General features: G+C 35.1%; 1 protein-coding gene across 4 annotated transcripts in view; it reads left to right on the top strand.

Moving 5' to 3' along the window:
* Window positions 1-21,602, top strand: part of SCFD1 (sec1 family domain containing 1) — a 97,571-nt gene that overhangs the window by 66,638 nt on the left and 9,331 nt on the right. For 3 of the 4 annotated variants that reach the window (XR_009220016.1, XR_009220017.1, XR_009220018.1), the window contains 7 exons: window positions 164-226; window positions 2,461-2,536; window positions 10,474-10,527; window positions 13,081-13,133; window positions 15,381-15,414; window positions 16,459-16,524; window positions 17,197-17,347. Coding sequence is in view for 1 of the 4 variants with exons in the window: in XM_058540792.1 (XP_058396775.1) it covers window positions 164-226; window positions 2,461-2,536; window positions 10,474-10,527; window positions 13,081-13,133; window positions 15,381-15,414; window positions 16,459-16,524 (346 nt within the window). In the remaining 3 variants the exon portion in view is untranslated. The remainder of the gene's footprint in view (window positions 1-163; window positions 227-2,460; window positions 2,537-10,473; window positions 10,528-13,080; window positions 13,134-15,380; window positions 15,415-16,458; window positions 16,525-17,196; window positions 17,348-21,602) is intronic. The other variant, XM_058540792.1, reaches the window with a different exon arrangement.

Genomic DNA, 21,602 nt, shown 5'->3' with positions numbered 1-21,602 from the left:
AGTGCTAATTGTACTGAAACATTGTATTATATTAGTTGAAAAATTATTTCTTTTCAGAAAATATCTGCATAGTAAAAGTTATAGTCAATAGATATTTTAATGCCGTGATACTGAATACTAGCTCTAATAATCAACTTTTAAATATAACTTTTTTATTTTATAGGGCTTTTGCCAAGATGGCCTCAGCTCCTGCCAGCTATGGCAACACTACCACTAAACCAATGGGGTAAGTCTTTTTAATAATTCTGATTGAATAAGTCTAATATCACAGACCATAATTAGATTTTAATGCCATAAAAACACAGTGTGTGACACTTTGAATGTAGAATGTTTTCACTGTGATACGGAATAAATGTCAACATGCCTTTGGCTTCGTTAGATAGTTTAAATTCTCATTTTAAAATGTAAGTTAGTATATTTTACATGGTACGGCTTTGTATGCTTCCTCATTCTTAAAACATTACGTTTTTGATTTTCAGAAGATAACTTGAAGTTAAAGCTATTTTTATATCAATGTTGATAACTAATATAGACTTGAAGCTAGACGCTCAAGACGTAGCTTCAGGATAAACCTAGGCATACTGCTAAATGATAGGGAGGAAATCCCCAGGGCTGGGTATGACTTCTGACTCCAGAGAATCGTGTAGAGTATGTGTGATTTTCAAAGGAGCTGAACAAGATAATTCTAACTACTCTTTTCCATGCCATACTAGTTTCAAATTTCTAGCTTATTTTTTAGAGCTTAGAACAAAAGTGTGAAGCCCAGGGGAAAACAGGTTTTTCCTAGTACCACCCTGAGCTGCCAGTTTCTTTTGGTGTTTTTTTTTTTGGTGCGGAAGATCAGCCCTGAGCTAACATCTGATGCCAATCTCCCTCTTTTTTGCTGAGGAAAATTGGCCCTGGGCTAACATCCATGCCCATCGTCCTCTACTTTATATGGGACGCCACTGCAGCATGGCTTGACAAGTGGCACGTCGGTGTGCGCCCAGGATCTGAACCTGTGAACCCCGGGCCACCGCAGCAGAGCGTGCGCAGTTAACCGCTGCACCACCTGTCCGGCCCCCTGAGCTGCCAGTTTTAATGAAACAATTTCCAAAAAACAAAAGCATTCATCCCAAGGCAGGACCTTGTAAGTGCTTGGCAGAATGAATCCAGCTGGTCCTACCTTCAGACGGTGCTATATGCAGGTTAGCACACTCCCTCAGAGTTACCTGGGGCCAGGGAATTGCCTCAGAACTATCCATTCCAACAGAGATTACTTTCTCTTGTTTCTGTTGAAGACAAAGGATTTCCATCTTGTCATCTCTTCATTTCAGAGGGGAATAAGGACAAGATAGGGAAAAGGAAAATACATTTGGAAAATCACTCTCATGTATTTAATGAAATAGACTTTCCAGTTTCATGTCTTACAAAATTATTAAATGTTAAAAGCTTGTTAGATTTCTTATGGATTTTGTAGTTGAGGATTTTAATAAAATGTGTTGTAAGAAAATCTTGGATGATTTAAAGGGTATGCCTAGTCTCTGATATCATAATGCAGGTTTGCCATTCTGTCCCACAAAGCATCCTTTGATTCCATGTGAGAGACTATTTGAACCACAAACATAAACCCGTTATGGCAAGTCATTTGTTGGTGTTATATTTGTTGTTAAAAATTCAAACAATTGGGAGCTGGCCTGGTGGCGTAGCGGTTAAGTTTGCACTCTCCACTTTTGCGGCCCAGGGTTCGAAGGTTCAGATCCTGGGTGCGGACCGACGCACCGCTTGTCAAGCCATGCTGTGGCGGCATCCCAAATAAAGTAGCAGAAATGGGCATGGATGTTAGCCCAGGGCCAGTCTTCCTCACACCCACACACAAAAATTCAGACAATAAACATTCTTCAGAGTTGAGGTAAAATTCACTAGGTGTGTTGTACTTCACATTTTTGTATGAGAGATTTTACGTGTGGTGAGGAGAGTACAGTGCAGCACTGGATCCAGCTGCTGTGCTGTAGAGAGCATAGTAACTTTTGACCTCAGAATACTTACAGGCATATATGTTTTCAATATTTAGTATGTTTTGAACTCCTAAAGCAAGTTGTCTAAGTTACTATCTTTAATTTTATTGTTTTAGCATTAAGGCAATCAGAAAAGCAAGGAATTCTCTTTAAGTTTTAATTTACCTAAAAGCTATAGCTAAGGCTAAGCAATTAAAATGTTTTTTTGAGGGTAGCTCTTTATTTTTACATTTTATTAGTAATTATTGACTAGTCAAAATATTTTATTACTATTTTATTGTTAAATAAAATCTCAGCAGTAATATCCATGGAAGCAGAAATTCTCAAGTCTCTTCTGTGTGGTGGAACAAAGGTGTTAGGCACAGTGAGCATCAGCATGTGGTGTATAATCAGGCAAATATTTTATCTGTAACAAGTGGAGAGAGACTTTATACTTAGTGTGATCCTCTTCTTTTGCCCCTAGTCTCTTATCACGGGTCATGAATACAGGATCACAATTTGTGATGGAAGGAGTGAAGAACTTGGTATTGAAACAGCAAGTAAGTACACTTGTTAGAAAACACACCAGCAACTTTTGAACATAAATGTTGACAGGTTGATTGCTCAGCTAGAGCAACTTCTAGATGTATTCAAGTTATAAATATCAGGAATAAAATCAAGGGGTCCTTTACTGGTATATTTAAGAATACGAGAGTATTTTTACATGTGTAGTTCAGAGCTCTGTAATTTTATGCTTTTTTTTTAATTGGCTCATTGGACTTTACTGAAATTCTGATTTTCCTTTACCCTCACAGGTTTGTGAAAGTACATTAATTGACAAAAATGAACTTAACCTATTTAGAATAATGAACTGTTACATAAATGTATATCATTGAAGTTTTAACATATATTAAGAGAATATTAATAAGCTAATGATATTAAGGGCCAGCCCCGTGGCTTAGCGGTTAAGTGCACGCGCTCCGCTACTGGTGGCCCGGGTTCGGATCCCGGGCGCGCACCAACGCACCGCTTCTCCGGCCATGCTGAGGCCGCATCCCACATACAGCAACTAGCAGGATGTGCAACTATGACATACAACTATCTACTGGGGCTTTGGGGGAAAAAAAAAAGGAAGGAGGATTGGCAATAGATGTTAGCTCAAAGCCCGTCTTCCTCAGCAAAAAGAGGAGGATTAGCATGGATGTTAGCTCAGGGCTGATCTTCCTCACAAAAAAATAATAAATAAATAAATTAATTAAAAAAAAAAATAATAATGATATTAATAGTCTAAAGTCCTGTGTAAATTAGAGTAAATGAAGTATTTTAAGTAGGATTTATGTTTTGGGGTACTGAAACTATAGCTTGATTTTATACTTCGTTTGGAATAATAGTCTTAGTTTTACACATAGGACATTTTTTAATGATTTTTGTATTTCTTTTGTTTTTCTGTATTCTAATATATAGATAGTCTGCATCAGAGAGTCATCATTAATTGATTTGGTTTCTTTTCAAGGGGATTTGTTTATTACTTTTTGTTATGGAAATTTTCAAATATACCTTAGTATATCAGACTCTCCTGTACCCTTCACCAAGCTTCAATACTCAACAACCTGCCATTCTTGTTTCATCTTCCCCACTTATATTTTTTATTTTATTTATTTTTGCTGGGATATTTTAAGGCAAATATGAAACATAATATTTCACACATAAATACTTCAGTTTGTAATGAGAAGGATTTTAAAGGCCAAATTAAGAAGAGATGGAGTGAATCATCAGGCATTTAGATCTGAATATTAAGTGTTTACTTACTTCTTTTCAGAAAAAACTAGAAGATCTTTTCTTTCTCTGAACTTCCCCCACACTTTTTATCTTTCTTATAATGTTTGCCTGTGGTCTTTTGTACTGACATTATTATGCTTTATTTCTTCTTGATGATAAGTTCCTTGAGGACAAGGAATTTTTTCCCCCATCTTTGAATTTTCCATAGCACTTTGCATAAAGTAGGTATTCAATTCTTTATTTGAATAAGTGAGTAACATTTTATTATAAAAACCATGATGTGTTAATAAAGAACAGTGAAAATGTTTAATTTGCTTTATTTAATTAAAAGGCCGATTACTTTCTAACTTTCCTGCAGATACATTCCAGATTACATTGTTTCCTAAGTGCTTGGGAATACTTTTTAGCTTCATCATTCCTCTTAGGAATTATTTTCAATTCTTCCCATTATACCTTTCTCTTCCTAGGGAGCTACTACAAAATACTTAATGTACTTTTTTACATTAAGTTCTGGTAGTGGTTCACAGTACTTCCCTGAGTCAGTTTATCTTTACTCTCTTGGACTGCAAAAGGTGAAAAAGCACAAAAATAGCAAGTTGGGCACATTAGAGACCAACATACTGTACTTTACGGTTTAACCTAGCACCTGTTAAGAGAAAAGTTACTTATGACACTTGTTAAAGAACAGTAAAGCAGACTTTATTCAGAGGAAGCACCGCAATGGGATTTTTCAGTCGAGGAGAGAGATCGGGCTAAGCTCCAAATATGTCGAGGAAAAATGGGAATTTATAGCCAAGGAGCCAGGATAGGCATCGGTGGATGGAAAATTACTAAGAGGAAACATCAGGGATAAAGGGGGATTCTGGCTAAACCAACCTAACAGGAGTCTTGCTGAAGGCAGGCCTGTGTGATTGGACATTACCTGGGAGATGGTGGAGGATGAGGACCCTAGTCAGGTATCAAGGGTGATCAGATGTCGAGGTGGGGGATTCTGGCTAACCTGACTTAGCAGGATTCTTTCTAAATTAGACTATGCAGAGATGGACACAGAAGTCCAAAAGTCAAGGCCCAGTTGAAAAAGAGCTCAGAAGAGCCTGAGTAGAGTTTCATCCAGGAGAGAATCTTTGTCACACCACTCTATCATGATAAACTATAGCCAAGATCATTTTGTTATGTGAGACAAAGAAGGAACCTCCAATTCCTAAGATTATGTCATCCTTTTGCTAGATAGACTAGCTATTGTATAACTACATGTAGTTAAATTTATTTTTGAGAGTTACGTATTTTTCTTAACACGTCACTGTTAGAAGAAAATCCCAATAGTAAGATTCCCTAAACAAAGTATTCCTTATCACAAATAACTGATGGCATTGAGAAATTACAGGCTTTAATCTTTGGAATGATGATATTTACTTTTTGAACTTATTACCTTAAAGTCACATAATATATGTCCCCTAACAATGCCTGTAATAAGTGTCTAAACTGATTGACTTAAGTATTTTGTTGTGGTAACACAAAAGTTTGTTTTATTTAAAGTTCATAAAATATAAAAACAAATTATCCTCTGTGACCTCAAATCCTCTTGCTTTCCTTAACATTGCAAATAACATACTGCTTTGATATAGGCAGTTTCTCACTTACGAAAGTAAAATTTGAAGTGGTTGCTGGTTACCTCTCTATATATGACATTTCTGACACCACTACTAGAAGAGCCATGCCATTTTTTTTAAGTGGATGTTAATAAGACTTTTAGGTTCAGAATTAGAGGAAATATTCATTGATTTGGGAGGAGTGGTTCATTTTATATTGTAAAGTAAAAATAAAAGTCACATTACAAAACAGTAATTCCGGTATGATCTTTCTTTGTTGTTTAAAAAAAGAAAAAATAGAGGATACTGAAGGATATACACCTAGGTTTTAAATGTTAGTTTTTTCTGGGTGAGTATTCATCTCTGATAACTACAAAATAATAAATTACTAGAATTGAATTATGGAATCAAAAGGGTGAACATTTCTAATTGTTCTTAATAAATATTACCAGATTGCCCCCCAGAAAAGCTGTACCAATATGCAGTGATTTATAGTGCCTGTTTCTCTATATCCTTCCCAAACCTGGACGTGTATGTGTGTGTACATGTGTGTAATCTTTGTCAGTTTAATACTTAAAAAGAGTCTCTTCTTCTAGAAGTATTTAAACTCAGAGAAATCCATTTTAAAAGTTACATTGTCCTAATGTTCTAAAATTTAGAGGTACTGCTTTGAAATATCTAGGGCAGGTTGGGAAGAGAAAAGAGATGTCAGAGAAGTGACTGCTAGAGATGAATTCTGTCTGTTTCACACTTGTAAAACTGAGTAATTTATGCCTCTTAAATCTCTACATATTGTTTCGGATTTTTTTATCTGAATAAACATTTCACGCTATAAATAAATTAGGAAAAACAAGATGTCATGTCCAGTTTTCTATGTCACTTATAAGAGCTTTTTATATTTTGTTTCTTGGGCAGCATAAGTTTTATACATCACAGGTATCAGCTATCACATAAAACCATTTGAATGATAGTCATAGATTTCGAATATATTTGTGTGAGGATAATTGTACAAGGGTGTGATGATGAATAATGTAGCACAAGGTTGCATGATTTATCTTCTATTTCACTTTCTTTGGCTTATTTGCTAAAATAATCTGTCTTTTAAAAATGAATTAACATCAAATAAATTGCAAGCAGTGGAAGTCAATAGATTAAAAAAGACTTAAAAGATATATCTAATTGTGATGTATGGCACTTATTATCATTTGAACAAAAAAACTGTAAAAAATAAATGTATAAAACAGGAAAATTTTGACATTGGCTGGATATTGAGCTGTATTAAGAAATTATTGTTAATTAACAATTATTGTTAAACAATTGTTATTGTTAATTGTTAATTAATAAGTGGTAATAGTGTTTGGTTTTTTTTTTTTAAGAGTTCTTATATTTTGGATATATATACTGAAATATTTATTGCTAAAATGACTTAATATTGGGGTCTTATTTTAAAACAACCTAGGGGACTGGAGAGTAGGCGAGAGTATAGACAAAATAAGAATTTGCCATGAGTTGATAATTGCTGAAGCTGGTTGATGGAAGGTTGTATGTGTTTTACTGGGTCCATGTAATCCTGTTTCTTGATTTTTTGCCATTAATATGCTAGGATTTTGGAAAAAATGCCACTTTATATATTTTATCATTTCCTCATCTGTAAGATGTTGATATGGATTTTGGATTCACTCTGTAGATCCCTTTCTGATTTATAATTTTAAAATTTTAGAAATAGATGGTCTGTCTTGTTCTCCCTCCTCCTATCTTCACTTCACTGACAACTTTCCACCCCTTCTATCCTTGATAATCCCTCATTCCCACTGTGTTTCTGGTATCTGCAAACTCCATCTTATTCTTTACTTGGCTAATTCAGTCTTTAAGATGAGCGTTATCTTCAAGGAGGTACACATAACTGCTTTTCATTCTCCGGGGCTTTCATAATCAGGACAGCCAGCTGCTCTTGCCCCAGCCCCACTGCAGACTTCAGCATCGGAGTATCATCCCAAGCCCACGGCTGCATGGGGAGAGTTAGGAACAGTCACCGTAGACCAGATGGCAGTATAGGGCAACAAGTGGCTAATTCTAGGGGAACTAGAGGAGAAAACTTTTTTAACTGTTTTGGGTATAGGGCTGTATTACTTTTCTTAGATTGTTTTTTTAATTTCTGTGCATCTTTGTTTCAATTTTGTTTTTAAGCAATTACACCATCAGAGATAAAATTAACATTGTTTTTAAATTTTTCTAGTGACTAAAATCATAAAATATGACTATGGTTTTACATAAAACGAGTTAGGGTTTTTTTCTTCAGGTAAAATTTCTAATTTATGTATTTGAAATTTGAAGATCTTAGGAATAGTGATCCTTAATTTAGGATATTTGTGTGTATAGGATTCTGTCTCTCAAATCTATATATATTGGGGTTTTCTACTAATAAAAATTTAGTTACCTATACAATATTTTTCATTTTATTTCTAAAACAGCAGTTTCCAAAAGCAATGAAAAATATGCTTGGGAATTTTTTTAAGGATTAATGGGGGGCCAGCCCCATGGCTTAGCGGTTAAGTGCGCACACTCCGCTACTGGTAGCCCGGGTTCGGATCCCGGGTGCACACCAATGCACAGCTTGTCTGGCCATGCTGAGGCGGCGTCCCGCATACAGCAACTAGAAGGATGTGCAACTATGACATACAGCTATCTACTGGGGCTTTGGGGAGAAAAAGGGAAAAAAAGGAGGAGGATTGGCAATAGATGTTAGCTCAGGGCCGGTCTTCTTCAGCAAAAAGAGAAGGATTGGCATATATGTTAGTTCAGGGCTGATCTTCCTCAGCAAAAAAAAAAAAAAAAGGGTTAATGGGTTTTTCATTTGATTAAATTTCATTTATATCTCTTTTATTGAGGTACACAAATTTTTTGTTACTAAGGATAAGTAAAGTAACAGACTGCTGAGCGAAGAAAATTGTATGGTTTTGTTCCGATGTTTTCTCTGTTGGCTGCCACAGTTCAGTTTTTTCAATCAGCAAAAGTTGATTTATCATGTATATAAATTATTATTAATATAAAATTTATTTTTAGAAATGATTAACTCAATTCAAGCCTTCATTTAAACAAAGAACGGAGGCTAGGTAGAACATTAGTTGGTGACAGAGAGATATCAGGTTGTTTTCTGAAGTACTCTTCCTTATGCCTTTAAAAACATGTATTTCCTTTATCAGTCTCTACTCTGGAAGTTTTCCTTAATCTGTAACAGTATGTGAATATCATATGGTGCAGCAGTGGTAGATGCTTCTTTTGGTGTTACCTGGTTGTAAAGATCAGACAAACAAAGAATTGTCTCTGGGCTCTTCAACTTTTAAACTATTCTGCTAGAAAGAAATTTTCTTATATTATTTAATGACCTATTTACTGAGGCTTATTTTCAGATATAGCAGAACTATAAAATACAAAGTAAAATTTAATTGTAGCTTTTAGAAAAATCTCATTCAAATTTCCAATTTTCACAAATATATTAAAAGTAATATGATTCTTATGGCTTTACCATTACATAAAATCTTTTCTGAATTTTTCTCCATTGCACAGATCTAATAGTACAATTTAGGGAGCTAAACAGAGAGTTAAATGTAAATAGAGAAATGGATATAAAATTAATTTTAGTAAAATCTTGTAATTTATAATGTTCCCTTACTCCGGAATTTTTTTATTATTTCTTCCTGTTATGTTGCAAAGTACTTCATCATCTTTTGTTAGTGTTATTTGGAACAAATATATAACTGTAGTTTTTTCTTTTGGATAAAGCACTTTTATAGATTTAAATCTGCACCCAGTTATTCTTTAGAGAAAGGTATGGTTTAGACTTTTCTTACTTGAACAAACTCAATTTTATTTGAAACAAAACATAAAAGGTAAAATTTTGAGCTACCTTTTTTTTTGAATTCTAAATAGTAAATTTAGGAAGTACATTCAGTCAGCTTGAACATTTGGTGCTGTGTTTATATTAAGAAGTTCCTGGCCAGCAAAAATATCAGAGAATAATGAAATAGCTTTAGTTTTACTTGCCTAAGATCATTTGAAAAGGTTTTTACTTGCTGATCTAGAAAAGGAAAAAGAAATACATATTTTCTATCTGGGCAAAGTAGCATTTTCCTTAGTGATAGTCTATTTTAGTAAAAATAAAATTTTCTATGACCTGTAAAATAGTAATATATTATCTACAGTTATTCAAATAATCACATTTAATATTGCCTTTGTTGTATGAAGTCTCTACGGTGCAAAACTATTCTTTCCAGAACATCCTGCACAGTTCACAAAGGAAATATCAGTTCAGAGCGGGCAGAATACCGTCCCAGTAGGAATGCACTTTGAATAGGCATAATAGTTACTTGGTAAATTTCTGTACTCCATGTATTATTGTGTTCAAAATAATGATAAAAATAGTCAGATTGAAATGTAAAAATAGTGTTTCTTATCCCAATGCACATAAGCATGTCAAGAGACAATCTTCTGCCAACATCAGCGTTACATATTTCATGTTCAAAGTGAAATTTGTTCCGTAAAAAGACAAGGTGGTATGTCATTGAAAATTTGTCATTTATCCCAGGCAAAATAAAAATGATGGATAAAGTTGTGTGTGTATCCATTTCCCCATTTTTCAAAGAGTGCAAGTATCTTTTTGGCTAAAAGAATATACATTAGAAATGAAAGAACTCTGTTAGGTCGTTTAATCTCATACATTTTCACAAACTTTAAATTACTCTGTTTAGAGTAACTCTTACAGTCCACAAAAAGGAAATGAAAAAAAAAATAACAATGGAGTTCTTATTTGATCAAAACAAAAGCTTGCAATTACTAGTATTAAAAAGCAAACATCCAATAAAGTAAAAAGCCCAAACATGTATTTGTACTAAAACCTGGATACACCTATACGTCAAAAGGAGCTTTTGATTTAGAATTATAATTTTTCTATGGAAACTTGAGTAGTGCCTAGAGTTTATAACAGCATTTATAAAATACTTAATCTTAGATGTGTTTAATTGAAAGGTAAGCATACTTAACTGTAGAATTATTAGGTCATTTTGTTACTAGAGAAGAGTTTTGGTTTATTATTCTTCTGATATTTAACAAAATACTAATCTCTTCCACAGAATCTACCTGTGACTCGTATTTTAGACAATCTCATGGAGATGAAGTCAAATCCTGTGAGTATCATATAACATTGTACTTGTAAATTTTTTTTTTTTTTTTTTTTTTTGGTGAGGCATATTGGCCCTGAGATAACGTATGTTGCCAGTCTTCCTCTACTTTATATGTGGGATGCCACCACAGCATGGCTTGATGAGTGGTATGTAGGTCCACACCCGGGATCCAAACCTACGATCCCCAGGCCACTGAAGTGGAGCGGGCGAACTTAACCACTACGCCCCTGGGCCAGCCCCCGTACTTGTAAATTCTTAAACGTATCAAACTTACTGTAGGAGAGGCAATAAAATCAGGATTTGTTTTGGGCTTAATCACAGCAGACTACATGAGAGAAAGAAAAAAGTCCATGTTCTCAAAGAACCTTTTTAGCCATTATCACAGATAATGGGAATTGGTTTTCTTAGCTACTACAACCATTCTGGCCAGCTCTCATCCAAATTAAATGTAGATTATATCCTGTATGTGTAATTCAATGTAAAATATATCCTAAGGAGCAAGTCTATGTGAGTGAAAAAGAACTAGTGCACATCAGTTGATGTCCTATAAAGAATATTAGACCAATTTAATTTTATGAAAACTAAAGTAGGAAAGGAGTACATAGTGAAATTTTTAAGTGCATGTGTTCAGATGGCACTAAATTGTTTTGGGCTAAAAAAGTAATTTGAGAGAAATAAATTGTTGGATGAATAGACAAATAAATATTGTTAGCATTTGCTTAAAGAATGGGTTTCCAAGCTCTCTGTTTACAATTCAAGAAAGGAATAAAATCATCACAATCTGTTTCATAAAACAGCCCATCCTGTTACTGTGGCCACTAGAGGGTGGTTATCACAAGAGTCTGGAATCGAGAAAGGCAGCGTGATCCTACCCACATAAAATCCTGGTTTGGGTTGATCAGGATCACTATAGACTTGGCATCAAGGTTTAGGATACCAGGCTAAGAAAGAGAGAGAGAACAGAACCTTCAGATTAATGTGTTATTTTTTGTAATTGTTAAAACATGATTATAATAACATTAAAGGAAATTAACAAAAACTAGTTTTAAAATCTGCCCGTGTGAAAACAAAGATATAGAATAATAAAACAGCCCAAAAGGAGGCAACTCCAATTATGAAAGGAATGAGAGAATTGTCCATAATGATAAGCTAAAAAGGATTGGATTCTTCCATCTGGAGATCGATACAGAGAAAGTGGTATACAATGTGGTAATAATAGACTTTGTTACTACCTCCTAGACTATATGAAGAAGGAGCTCTTCTTGAGAAGCCTGAGAGAAGTATACATGTATGACTAAGTATCTTAGAGAACAGTACTTCGTAATAGGGAGTAAATTTCTAGAAGCTTTTATGCCAAACAATAATAAAGATTAAAAATATAAATAAATGCAAAATTTTACGCAGATGCCAAATCCCCCAGGGGTTAAGGAAGTTTAGAATATTTTAACTGTCCCTAATCTTGAAGTTGAGATGATGAATGATGACGATACTAATGATAATAGCTAAATACATTTTATATTTAGATAAAACATTTTATTGTACACTTCTTATGTGCCAGGAACCATTCAAAACATTTTTCATGTATTATCTGATTTAATCTTCATTAGACCCTTCTAAGAAAAATACTAATTTGAGGAAACCATGGCACAACAAGGTCGATTAACTTGCCCAAGGACACACAGCTAATAAATGACAGAGCTGGGCAAGCCATGTTTTTCACCACTGCTGTATTCATTAGGGCAAGAACCATGCCCTTCAGGGAATCACAGAACGTTCTAGTTTAAGGAAACATTAGAAGTAATTTTAGCTGTGGAGAAGAGGAAACCGAGAGATGTTAAGTGACTTTTCCCAAGTCACACTATTTTTAGTAGCAGAATTGGAACCAAAATCTGCTACTCCTGTGTTCCTACCTACTGCTCTTTCCAACATATACGTGCCTTCCACAACATTTGTCTCTGTCATAGACACGTTACATACAGTTTATGTACCATGGTATCTAAAATTTTTCTTAAATTCAAAATTGAGAAATATATCTAATTCCAAAGGTTTCAAATAAGAGAGATTGTGAACCTATATTAGGTATTTTGTATATTCAATAAAATCATGGACATATAAGGATAATATAATGAAATTCTAAAAACAAAAATATGGAAGTACATTAGCTTATAAAACAGGTTTATTTTCAAGAAGCAATATAGTATAGTAGTTAAGAGCTTGGGTATTGAAACTAGACTACCTGGGTTTAAATCCTGGAGTTCTCATAGTTACTTGTCATGTGGCTTGAGGAAAGTTAGATAACCTCTGTACCCCAACTTGCCCATCTGAAAAGTAGGGATAATAATCACCACCTTATAGATGTTATGGGGATTATGTAAGTAATTTCATCTAAAGCAATGAGAATAATGTTGAATACGTAGTAAGTGCTCAGTAAATATTGTTGGTGGTTACAAATTCTACCAAATTAATAGATTCATTGAAATAAAATGCTCTAAGCCAAACTTTAACTTTCTAAAGAGAAATTCCATAGTCATGATAAAGTGCTATTTTTTTTAATAGGAAACCGATGACTATAGATATTTTGATCCCAAAATGCTGCGGGGCAATGACAGGTGAGCAGCTCTTATGTCATTTGCTGTAGGTTTCCCCACTCCTGCCAAGAGTGGAAATAATTTAATTGATTTTTTGTTATAAATCAACAATTTCTTATTATTAAAAATTCCAACTATATAGAAAACTAGTAAGTAAACAGTATGTGTAATTTCATTACCCAGAGATAATCACTGGTTATTATACTTAGCATTTTGATGCCTTTCCTTTTGAGTATATACATACAAAATATATGTTCAGATGTTTGGGGGTTTTTTTCCCCTTAATGAAATGATGGCAGTATTACAACTTATGTGTTGGGGAGGGGAATTTGGGTAACATGTATGTTTTTAAATGAATATTCTTATTGGACCAAATGAAAAGATGGGAGCTTGATGGTGGATACCAGTTGTTTTGTTGGTTTTGCTTTTTATTTAACTGATCCATAAAATCCAAGCCCCTGGGAACCATTGCTGTAAATACTTCTTTATGGCAATGAAACATTCTGCAGATAATTTCTATATTTTATGACAAACATGATGTGATAAGGTATTTGTTTACTTTATTATGGATATTATTTTTCAAGATTTAATTCATAGTGGTATGAAAATAGCCTGCAAGATACAGAGAAAGAATAGGCAGAACTGGGAGGTGAAAAGCCTTCCTGGAGTGATTGTCTAGCACCAAAACTTGAGTGAAGCTGGTTTCTTGCCTATACCTTTTGTTTGGGATCTTCAGAACTTTGGTCTTTGCTTTATCTAAGCTTTCACATCTTTGTAGGTAGTCAGAACAGGTAATCTAGTCACTTGATAGTTGATTATTAGATTGTTTTGGTAATTTAAAAGGTTATTCTCATTTCTGAACTCACCAGAAATACTGCTGAAGTTGCAGAAGAAGCTGCTGAGAGCAGCGGCAGAGAGCAGGGGAGAGTGTGACAAAGAGTAAATTACAGAAGGGAGGGAATGAGGAGTGACAGCTAACGGGGTGGGGCTTCTTTGGGGAGTGATAAAAATGTTGTGCAATTAGACAGTGGTGATGGTTGTACAGCTCTGTAAATATACTAAAACCACTGCTTGTACACTTTAAAACGGTGGATTTGCAACTTTTTTCCTATCTTGATATTCTCCAGCATACATTTTTTCCTTCTTTGTATTTACATATGACTAAGTAGATATATGTTGCTTCTTAGAAGCTTACCAAGGAATTCCTTCAACCCTACCTGTAGTTTATGTGTGATAATGAGGAGGAATATTAGCACTGATAAGACAGAGGAGCTCACAGATTCATTTTTAGTAGACTCAGCCTTCTCATCACGATTAGATCTGTGTTATTAATAACTAGTTAATACTTTGCTGCTTACGTCTCACCTCTCCTCACCCCATGTCTACTCTTAGAGGAACTGAAAGCGCTCAAGTCAGAAGTTAACACTGAGGTGGCATTTTAATCAGGGGGGCTTCTGGCCCCTTCTGAGGAGTATTCAGACAGGCCATAGAAATGAGGAAAAGATGATAGAACTGTGGGATCAGCCTCTGAATAAGGGACGTTATAATACCTGTCTCCTCTCGGCTGAGATTTTCAGTAATTGCTTATGAGGAAAACCTCAGTTGTCTTTGTACAGCCTATTTTAGCACTCAATTATAATATCTGACTTAAAAAAGCTTTTAAAAACGTCTTTAGTAAAAGATCTCTTGGGCATCAAGGAAGTATTTTTAAAATATATTATAAATATATAAATAATATAATTAATATGTATGTATATTAATATATAATGATGTATATAAATATAAAGAAGCTACAGCCAAATGCAGATTCCTCCTGTCCCCCTTTCCTTCCTAACTTGTTGTATCCTTCCCATATATGTGTTTACATGGTTTTTTCACAAATGTAGATACCCACAAACTGTAATATGTTGAGTATTGTAAAAATTTCACATAATTTACCACTAAAGTATATATTTTATCAACTCACCTTATACCCAGATTTCTACTCCTTGTGGGAGCTGCTGCTTAGTCGTTCCTTCTCCCTCTCAGTCTTCTCTAGAATTTTATTTTCAAGTCAACAGGTTTGCCCCATTCCCTTTTAGACACTAAGACATGTACCTCTTCTAGCTTTTTCCTCTGTATCCCAATTCACTACCTGGCTTAAGAAGGTGATGGAGAAAGCATTGTAAATACATATCTAATAGAGAGTGTGTGTGTATTTCCCATGCCTATTTTATCTATAAGAAATGCCTTGGGTGAAATTTTCAGTATGGTTTTTCTTTGTTACAGCTCAGTTCCAAGGAACAAAAATCCCTTCCAAGAGGTAAGTTCCATATAAAAATTCTCTGCCCCTAAGAAGGAAAGATGAAAAGGTGACCAAGCAGTCTTGAAGAATAGCTTTGTCCTAAACATGGCTTGATTATGATTACTGTATGACAATCTTGATAAATCCAATTCTGTGCACCCAAGATTCTTTGAAAGAAAAAATTCTTAGCAACTATGTGTTCCTGATTTATAAAGCTGCTTCTACTTAGAATAGTTTAAGCTTAAAAATAACTGACATAAAATTAATTAATTCACATAAAAAGAAGTCTTTAAGATTGCAGTGAAAGTTTTATATGTGTGGAACTTTTTTCTAAAATGGGATTCCAAACTTTTGTGAAGATATTGACTTCATTTGAGATACAAAGAAGCTTCTCAATAAAAATAAATACATTAAAGAGCATGTACTAGGGCCGGCCCCGTGGCTTAGCGGTTAAGTGCGCGCGCTTCGCTGCTGGCAGCCCGGGTTCGGATCCTGGGCGTGCACCGACGCACCGCTTCTCTGGCCATGCTGAGGCCATGTCCCACGTACAGCAACTAGAAGGATGTGCAGCTATGACATACAACTATCTACTGGGGCTTTGGGGGGAAAAAAATAAATAAAATTAAATTAAAAAAAAAATACATCCAAAAAAAAAAAAAGAAAAGAACGTATACTAGAAATTATATAAATACTAAGTTTTCTCTTTTTCCTACCTGCAATAAATAACCTCAAATTCAGAAATGCCCTTTGGATTTCTTTGCTATTACTTATCTGAAGAATGAGGTTTATTTTCCTCTAAATTGTTTCCAGAAAAAATCTCTACTTCGTTCTACCATTCAACAGACATTAGAAATTTATAAATTTGTAGACTTTTTAGAAATAAATTTCTTTACAATTGAAGTAGCATCACACGCTCAGGATGTGACCTTTTGCTAGCTAGTGTTTTTTTACCTAAGGTATGGAATAAGCTCCAGACTAAAAACCATGTTCCTTGCAAGTTAAAATACTGTTTTAACTATTTCTTTCAACTTACCTGTTTTTTTTTTCTGTTTGCATTTGTAGGCAATTGTTTTTGTGGTAGGAGGAGGCAACTACATTGAATATCAGAATCTTGTTGACTACATAAAGGTACATTTTGGCCTTGTTTTCTTTTATCATTTGATCTTTTACGGTTGTTCTGTGTCTTTAGAATCCTAGCTTTCTCTGGTGGCTCTCCTGTTCTTATATACTCCCTTTTCCAGAGGTAAAATCCTGCATATAGGGAAAAATGCCCCTATGTTCATTGTTTCCCTATTCCTATCACATTTATTTCTGGCCTAAAATTACACTTGATCTGGAAAACAATGTATCTTATTGATGTAACATACTTTGCAGCTATGTCTCTTAATTTGACTTTAAATGTTTAGAGACCTCAAGTAAGCTCCATTTCCAAAACAAAGTCTCCCTTGGTGAAATGATTTGCTGAACCCATTTACCTGAATAATAAGCACTTTTCTCCCATCCTCTTTACTTATAAATCAGCAGCATACCTCTAACACACTTGGAATGTCTGCTTTTTCAGCAAACATGAGCTTTAGAGGTAGCAAATGAGAAGTGGAGTGCTATTCAGAGCTGACAGCAGCAGAGAATGACAGACAACTGAACAAAGGATATGAAGGAAAGGGTGTAACTTGAAGAGCAAAAACACCACTTTACGTGTAGGGACAACAGAATTGGTGGTTGTTGGAATGACATTTTGTAGTCTTCATTTATCCACTTAACATTAAATAATGATCAGTCCTTATGTCCTGTGTTGTGTAGAAGGCTTTAATAAAGGTAGAGGTTTTGGTACAGCAGAATGGAAAAAAGCATAGGCAGAAGAACTTCAACACCACGAGACACAACTCCTGGGATCCTATCTCAGTTGCACAGGACATGCTTCATCTTCAGATTGTGAACCACCAAGATCTGTGTAAGATACCTTGGCCCTCGGGGAAGCATCCATCTTGTACAAGGAGGGGTCTTTTATACCCCTCTCTGGTCACGTAGCCAGAATCAGCCTGCATGACCTGGTGTAAAAGCAGAAACCAAGAGAACATAACTGAAACCAGATGCAAACCATCAATCTACGTTTTCTATAAACAGTGCTGACAAACTAGTGCAAGTTGTCCCCTGGTCTGTCAATGACCCTTGCATAGGACTGTATTAATCACTAGTTGGTATCTTTCATTCAGGTTTGGCCAACGATCAACAGCATGACTGGTTCCAGATGTTCCCAGGAATAAACACAGGATTGCAATAGACCAGCTGAAATTAATCCTGTATTTATACATTCCACACACTCCATCCTTGGTTAAGCTTTCATAATTACACTTGTCAGCATTCTTTCTGCATCGTTTTTTTTTTTTTTTACATTTATAGAACAGAAAAACAAGAAGGATAAACACCAAAATACTAATCATTTGTGTAGTATAGTGACCGAAGTACAGGTATAACTTTAAAGAAATATTGCAGTTTACCAAATATTCCAGTGCGAACTTGCTTTTAATCATCAAGTTTGACTCTTACCTCTTTCTACCACAGTAATTTTAATTTTGTGAAATGTATTAATAAATTGATTCCATGTAACAACTAATTGATTATTAACTAAATTGAGTTCTTTCTCTGATTAGTCACTTCCATCAGAAGAACATCAGGGCTGTCAGTGGTAGGTATGTAAACCCACCAAGTTATCCTTTACTTGGTTTCAATTTACAAAGTATTTTTTGGCCTTAATTATTACCCTCCACCCACAAAAACATGGTGTATAGGTAGGAGGGCACATGCCACTATGACTAGTCGGGCATGCAGCAGATATTTCATGTCCCTGAACCCAGGCACCTTTCTCAACAGATCATCGCTTAGGTTAATAGTTACACAGTGGTCTTTAGCTCTGTTGTTGAGCACATTCTTTTGTATGCATTTGAGCAGCAACAGTGTCCTAATTTTGCCTCCTAAAAAGGATCCTCTAGGATATGTAAAACCTGTAAAAGAAAAAGAAGCATTAGAATCATTCTAAGTGTTTATCCCCTAGATGTTGTTAGCATCATCAAAACATATCACAGGGATAACTGCAGATTAAATCCTCCTTAAACCTCTGGGGACCCGCCTTGGACCTTCAGCTTCAAATGAAGAAGGCAGCTTCTGCAGGCCTCCTGGGTATCTGCAAATACAGCTGAGAGTGTTGTTCTCTTGCTCTCAGCCTCTTACAAGGTATTAAGGTTACTGTTAGCTTTCCTTTTTTGTATTGTTCACTTATTGGCTCCCTTTGAGAGGCAAAACTGCTCTTTCTTTCCATTTGTCATTAATTTTTTTTTTTTTAGGAAGATTGGCCCTGAGCTAACTTCTGTTGCCAATCTTCCTCTTTTTTTTCCTTTTTTTTCCCCTCCCCAAAGCCCCAGTACCTAGTTGTATATCCTAGTTATAGGTCCTTCTAGTTCTTGTATGTGGGACACTGCTCCAGCATGGCTTGATGAGCAGTGAGTAGGTCCACGCCCAGGATCTAAACCAGCGAACCCCATGCCACTGAAGCAGAACACAGGAACTTAACCGCTACGCAGTGGGCTGGCCCCTTTCATCATTAATTTTTACCCAGAACTTGGCTCCTGGTTTAGAAGACCATCAGATTCAGCAGGACGACTGATCCATTGGGTTGGCAGCAGTATGAGACTGGCCAGTGCTTTCTTCTTTGTCCATTCCCAGTCATATGAAGTAGGGTTGGGTAAGTGTGAGCTTATGGGACTGTCCTGTTTATTGGTTAGGAAAGATGCAGAAGTTTAGACAGGTGAAAAGAAGAAACAGCCCATTTCATCATTCCTCACACTGTTAGATTTAGAGGTATTGTCTTGGTGTCGTGTTTGCAACTGATTCTTTCTTCAGAACTTGCAGATGTGATCCATGTCCTTGTACTACAGGATCAGGCAAAGTAAAAGAAAAATTTTTAGAGATGTAGAAAAAATTTTTGTTAGTTCTTGTATTATTACCCCACTTTCTCCCTCCCTTCTTTTTCCTGCAGCATCTTAACAATCTATCCACTGTTGATTCTTCCCTTTAATTGCATGCCTATTATGTTTTAACACACATTCCATCATGAAAGCCATTATTTCTGTTTCTTATTAGAAAGAGATGTGCCCAATTTAAAAAGTAGGTGTTTCAAACATCTGTTTCAGTTTTCAGTCAGTCCACTCTTTCGTGTTTGGTAAAGTATATGATAAGTCAGTCTATTGTGTATGAAGCTTCTTAGCACACTGTTGAACTGTACCTGCAGCAAAATGGGTTTTCTTTATCAAGTGAAATATAAAAAGGGAGTCCAAATTGAAACAATTTCTGCTGTGGCCTCTAATAGTGTTGAAAGTGTATACTTCAGTCACCAGGTATACAAATTCAAATCCAAAATGAGTGTCTATTCTGGATAAAACCTGTTGCCATCCACCTGGAACCATAGGTAATAGGCCAGTGTAATTCTGTGTGAATATATGTTTTCATTTCTCTTAGGTATATACCTAGGAGTAAAACTGCTAGGTCATCCTAACTTTGTATTTAACCATTTGAAGAACTGCCAGACTGTTTTCTAGTGACTGCACGATTTTACATTCCCACCAGCAGCGTATGAGGGTTCTGATTTCTCCACATCATCACCAACACTTATCTGACTTTTTGATTCCAGCTATCCTAGTGGGTGTGAAATGGTATCTCATTGTGGTTTTAATTTGCATTTCCCTGATGACTATGACGTCAGGCACCTTTTCATGTACTTATTGGCCATTTGTGTATCTTCTTTGGAGAAATGTCTATTCAGATCCTTTGCCATTTCTTAATTGGGTTATTTTGTCTTTTTATTCTTGAGTTGTAAGAATTCTTTATATAATCTAAATACAAGTCTCTTATCAGATATCTGATTTACAAATATTTTCTCCCATTCTGTGGTTTGTCTTTTCACTTTCTAAATGGTGATTTTTAAAGTACAAAAGTTTTTTTCGTTTTGGTGAAGTCCAATTTATCTATTTTTTTCTTTTGTTGCTCATGCTTTTGATGTCGTATCTAAGAATCCTTTGCCAAATCCAAGGTCATGAAGATTTACCCCTATGTTTTCTTCTAATGATTTTACAGTTTTTCCTCTTACATTTTGGGTCTTTGATCCATTTTGAAGTTAATTTTTGTATATAGTATAAAGTCAAGTCCAGCCTCATTCTTTTGCATATGGCTATCCAGGTTGTCTCAGCACCATTTATTGAAGAGACTGTTTTCTCCCCATTGAATAGTCTTGGCAGCCTTGTTGAAAATCAATTGACCATACATGTATGGGTTTATTTCTGGACTGTCAGTTCTATTTCATTGACCCATATATGTTTATCCTTGAGCCAGTACTACACTGTGTTGATTACTACTGCTTCATAGTAAGTTTTGAAATCAAGACATGTGAGTCCTCCTACTTTATCCTTCTTTTTCAAGGTTGTTTTAGATTTTGTGAGTCCCTTGCGATTCCATATGAATTTTAGAATCACCTTGTCACCGTCAGTTGGGATCTGACAGGCATTGTGTTGAATTTGTAGATCAGTTTAGGGGAGTATTTGCATCTTAACAATGTTAAGTCTTCTGATCCACGATATGGGATATTTTTCCATTTATTTAGATCTTTAATTTCTGTCAGCAATTTTTTGTTGTTTTGAGGTTTCTGTTGTTTTTTTTGTTGTTGTTTTCAGAGTATAAGCTTTGCACTTTTTTCATTAAAATTTTCCTATGTATTTTTTATGCTACTGTGAAATGGAATTGTTTTCTTAATTTCATTTTTGGATTGTTCAGTGCAAGTGTATAGAAATCCATGTAATTTTTATATATTGATCTTGTATTCTACAACCCTATTGAACTCATTTATTAGTTCTAAGAGGTTTTTTTAGTAGATTTAAAATTTTCTATATATAAGATCATGTTATCTTTGAATAGAGTTAGTTTAACTTCTTACCTATCTGGAATGTTTTTCCTTCTTTTTCTTGCCTAACTGCCATAGCTAGAATTTCCAGTACAGTGTTGAGTAGAAGAGTTAAGAGCAGATCTCCTTATCTTCTTCCTGATCTTAGGGGCAAGGCATCCAGTCTTTCACCATTAAGTATGATGTTAGCTATGGGGTTAGAGCCATTAAATTTTTAGCAGCTACTAAATTTTTAGTTTAATTGTCCTGAGAGTTCTTT

The sequence above is a fragment of the Diceros bicornis genome, chromosome 5, assembly GCF_020826845.1.
Source record: "Diceros bicornis minor isolate mBicDic1 chromosome 5, mDicBic1.mat.cur, whole genome shotgun sequence".
In the NCBI taxonomy this organism is placed as follows: domain Eukaryota; kingdom Metazoa; phylum Chordata; class Mammalia; order Perissodactyla; family Rhinocerotidae; genus Diceros; species Diceros bicornis.
The sequence above is the reverse complement of the archived record's forward strand: the minus strand, read 5'-3'. Positions and strand labels throughout refer to the sequence as shown.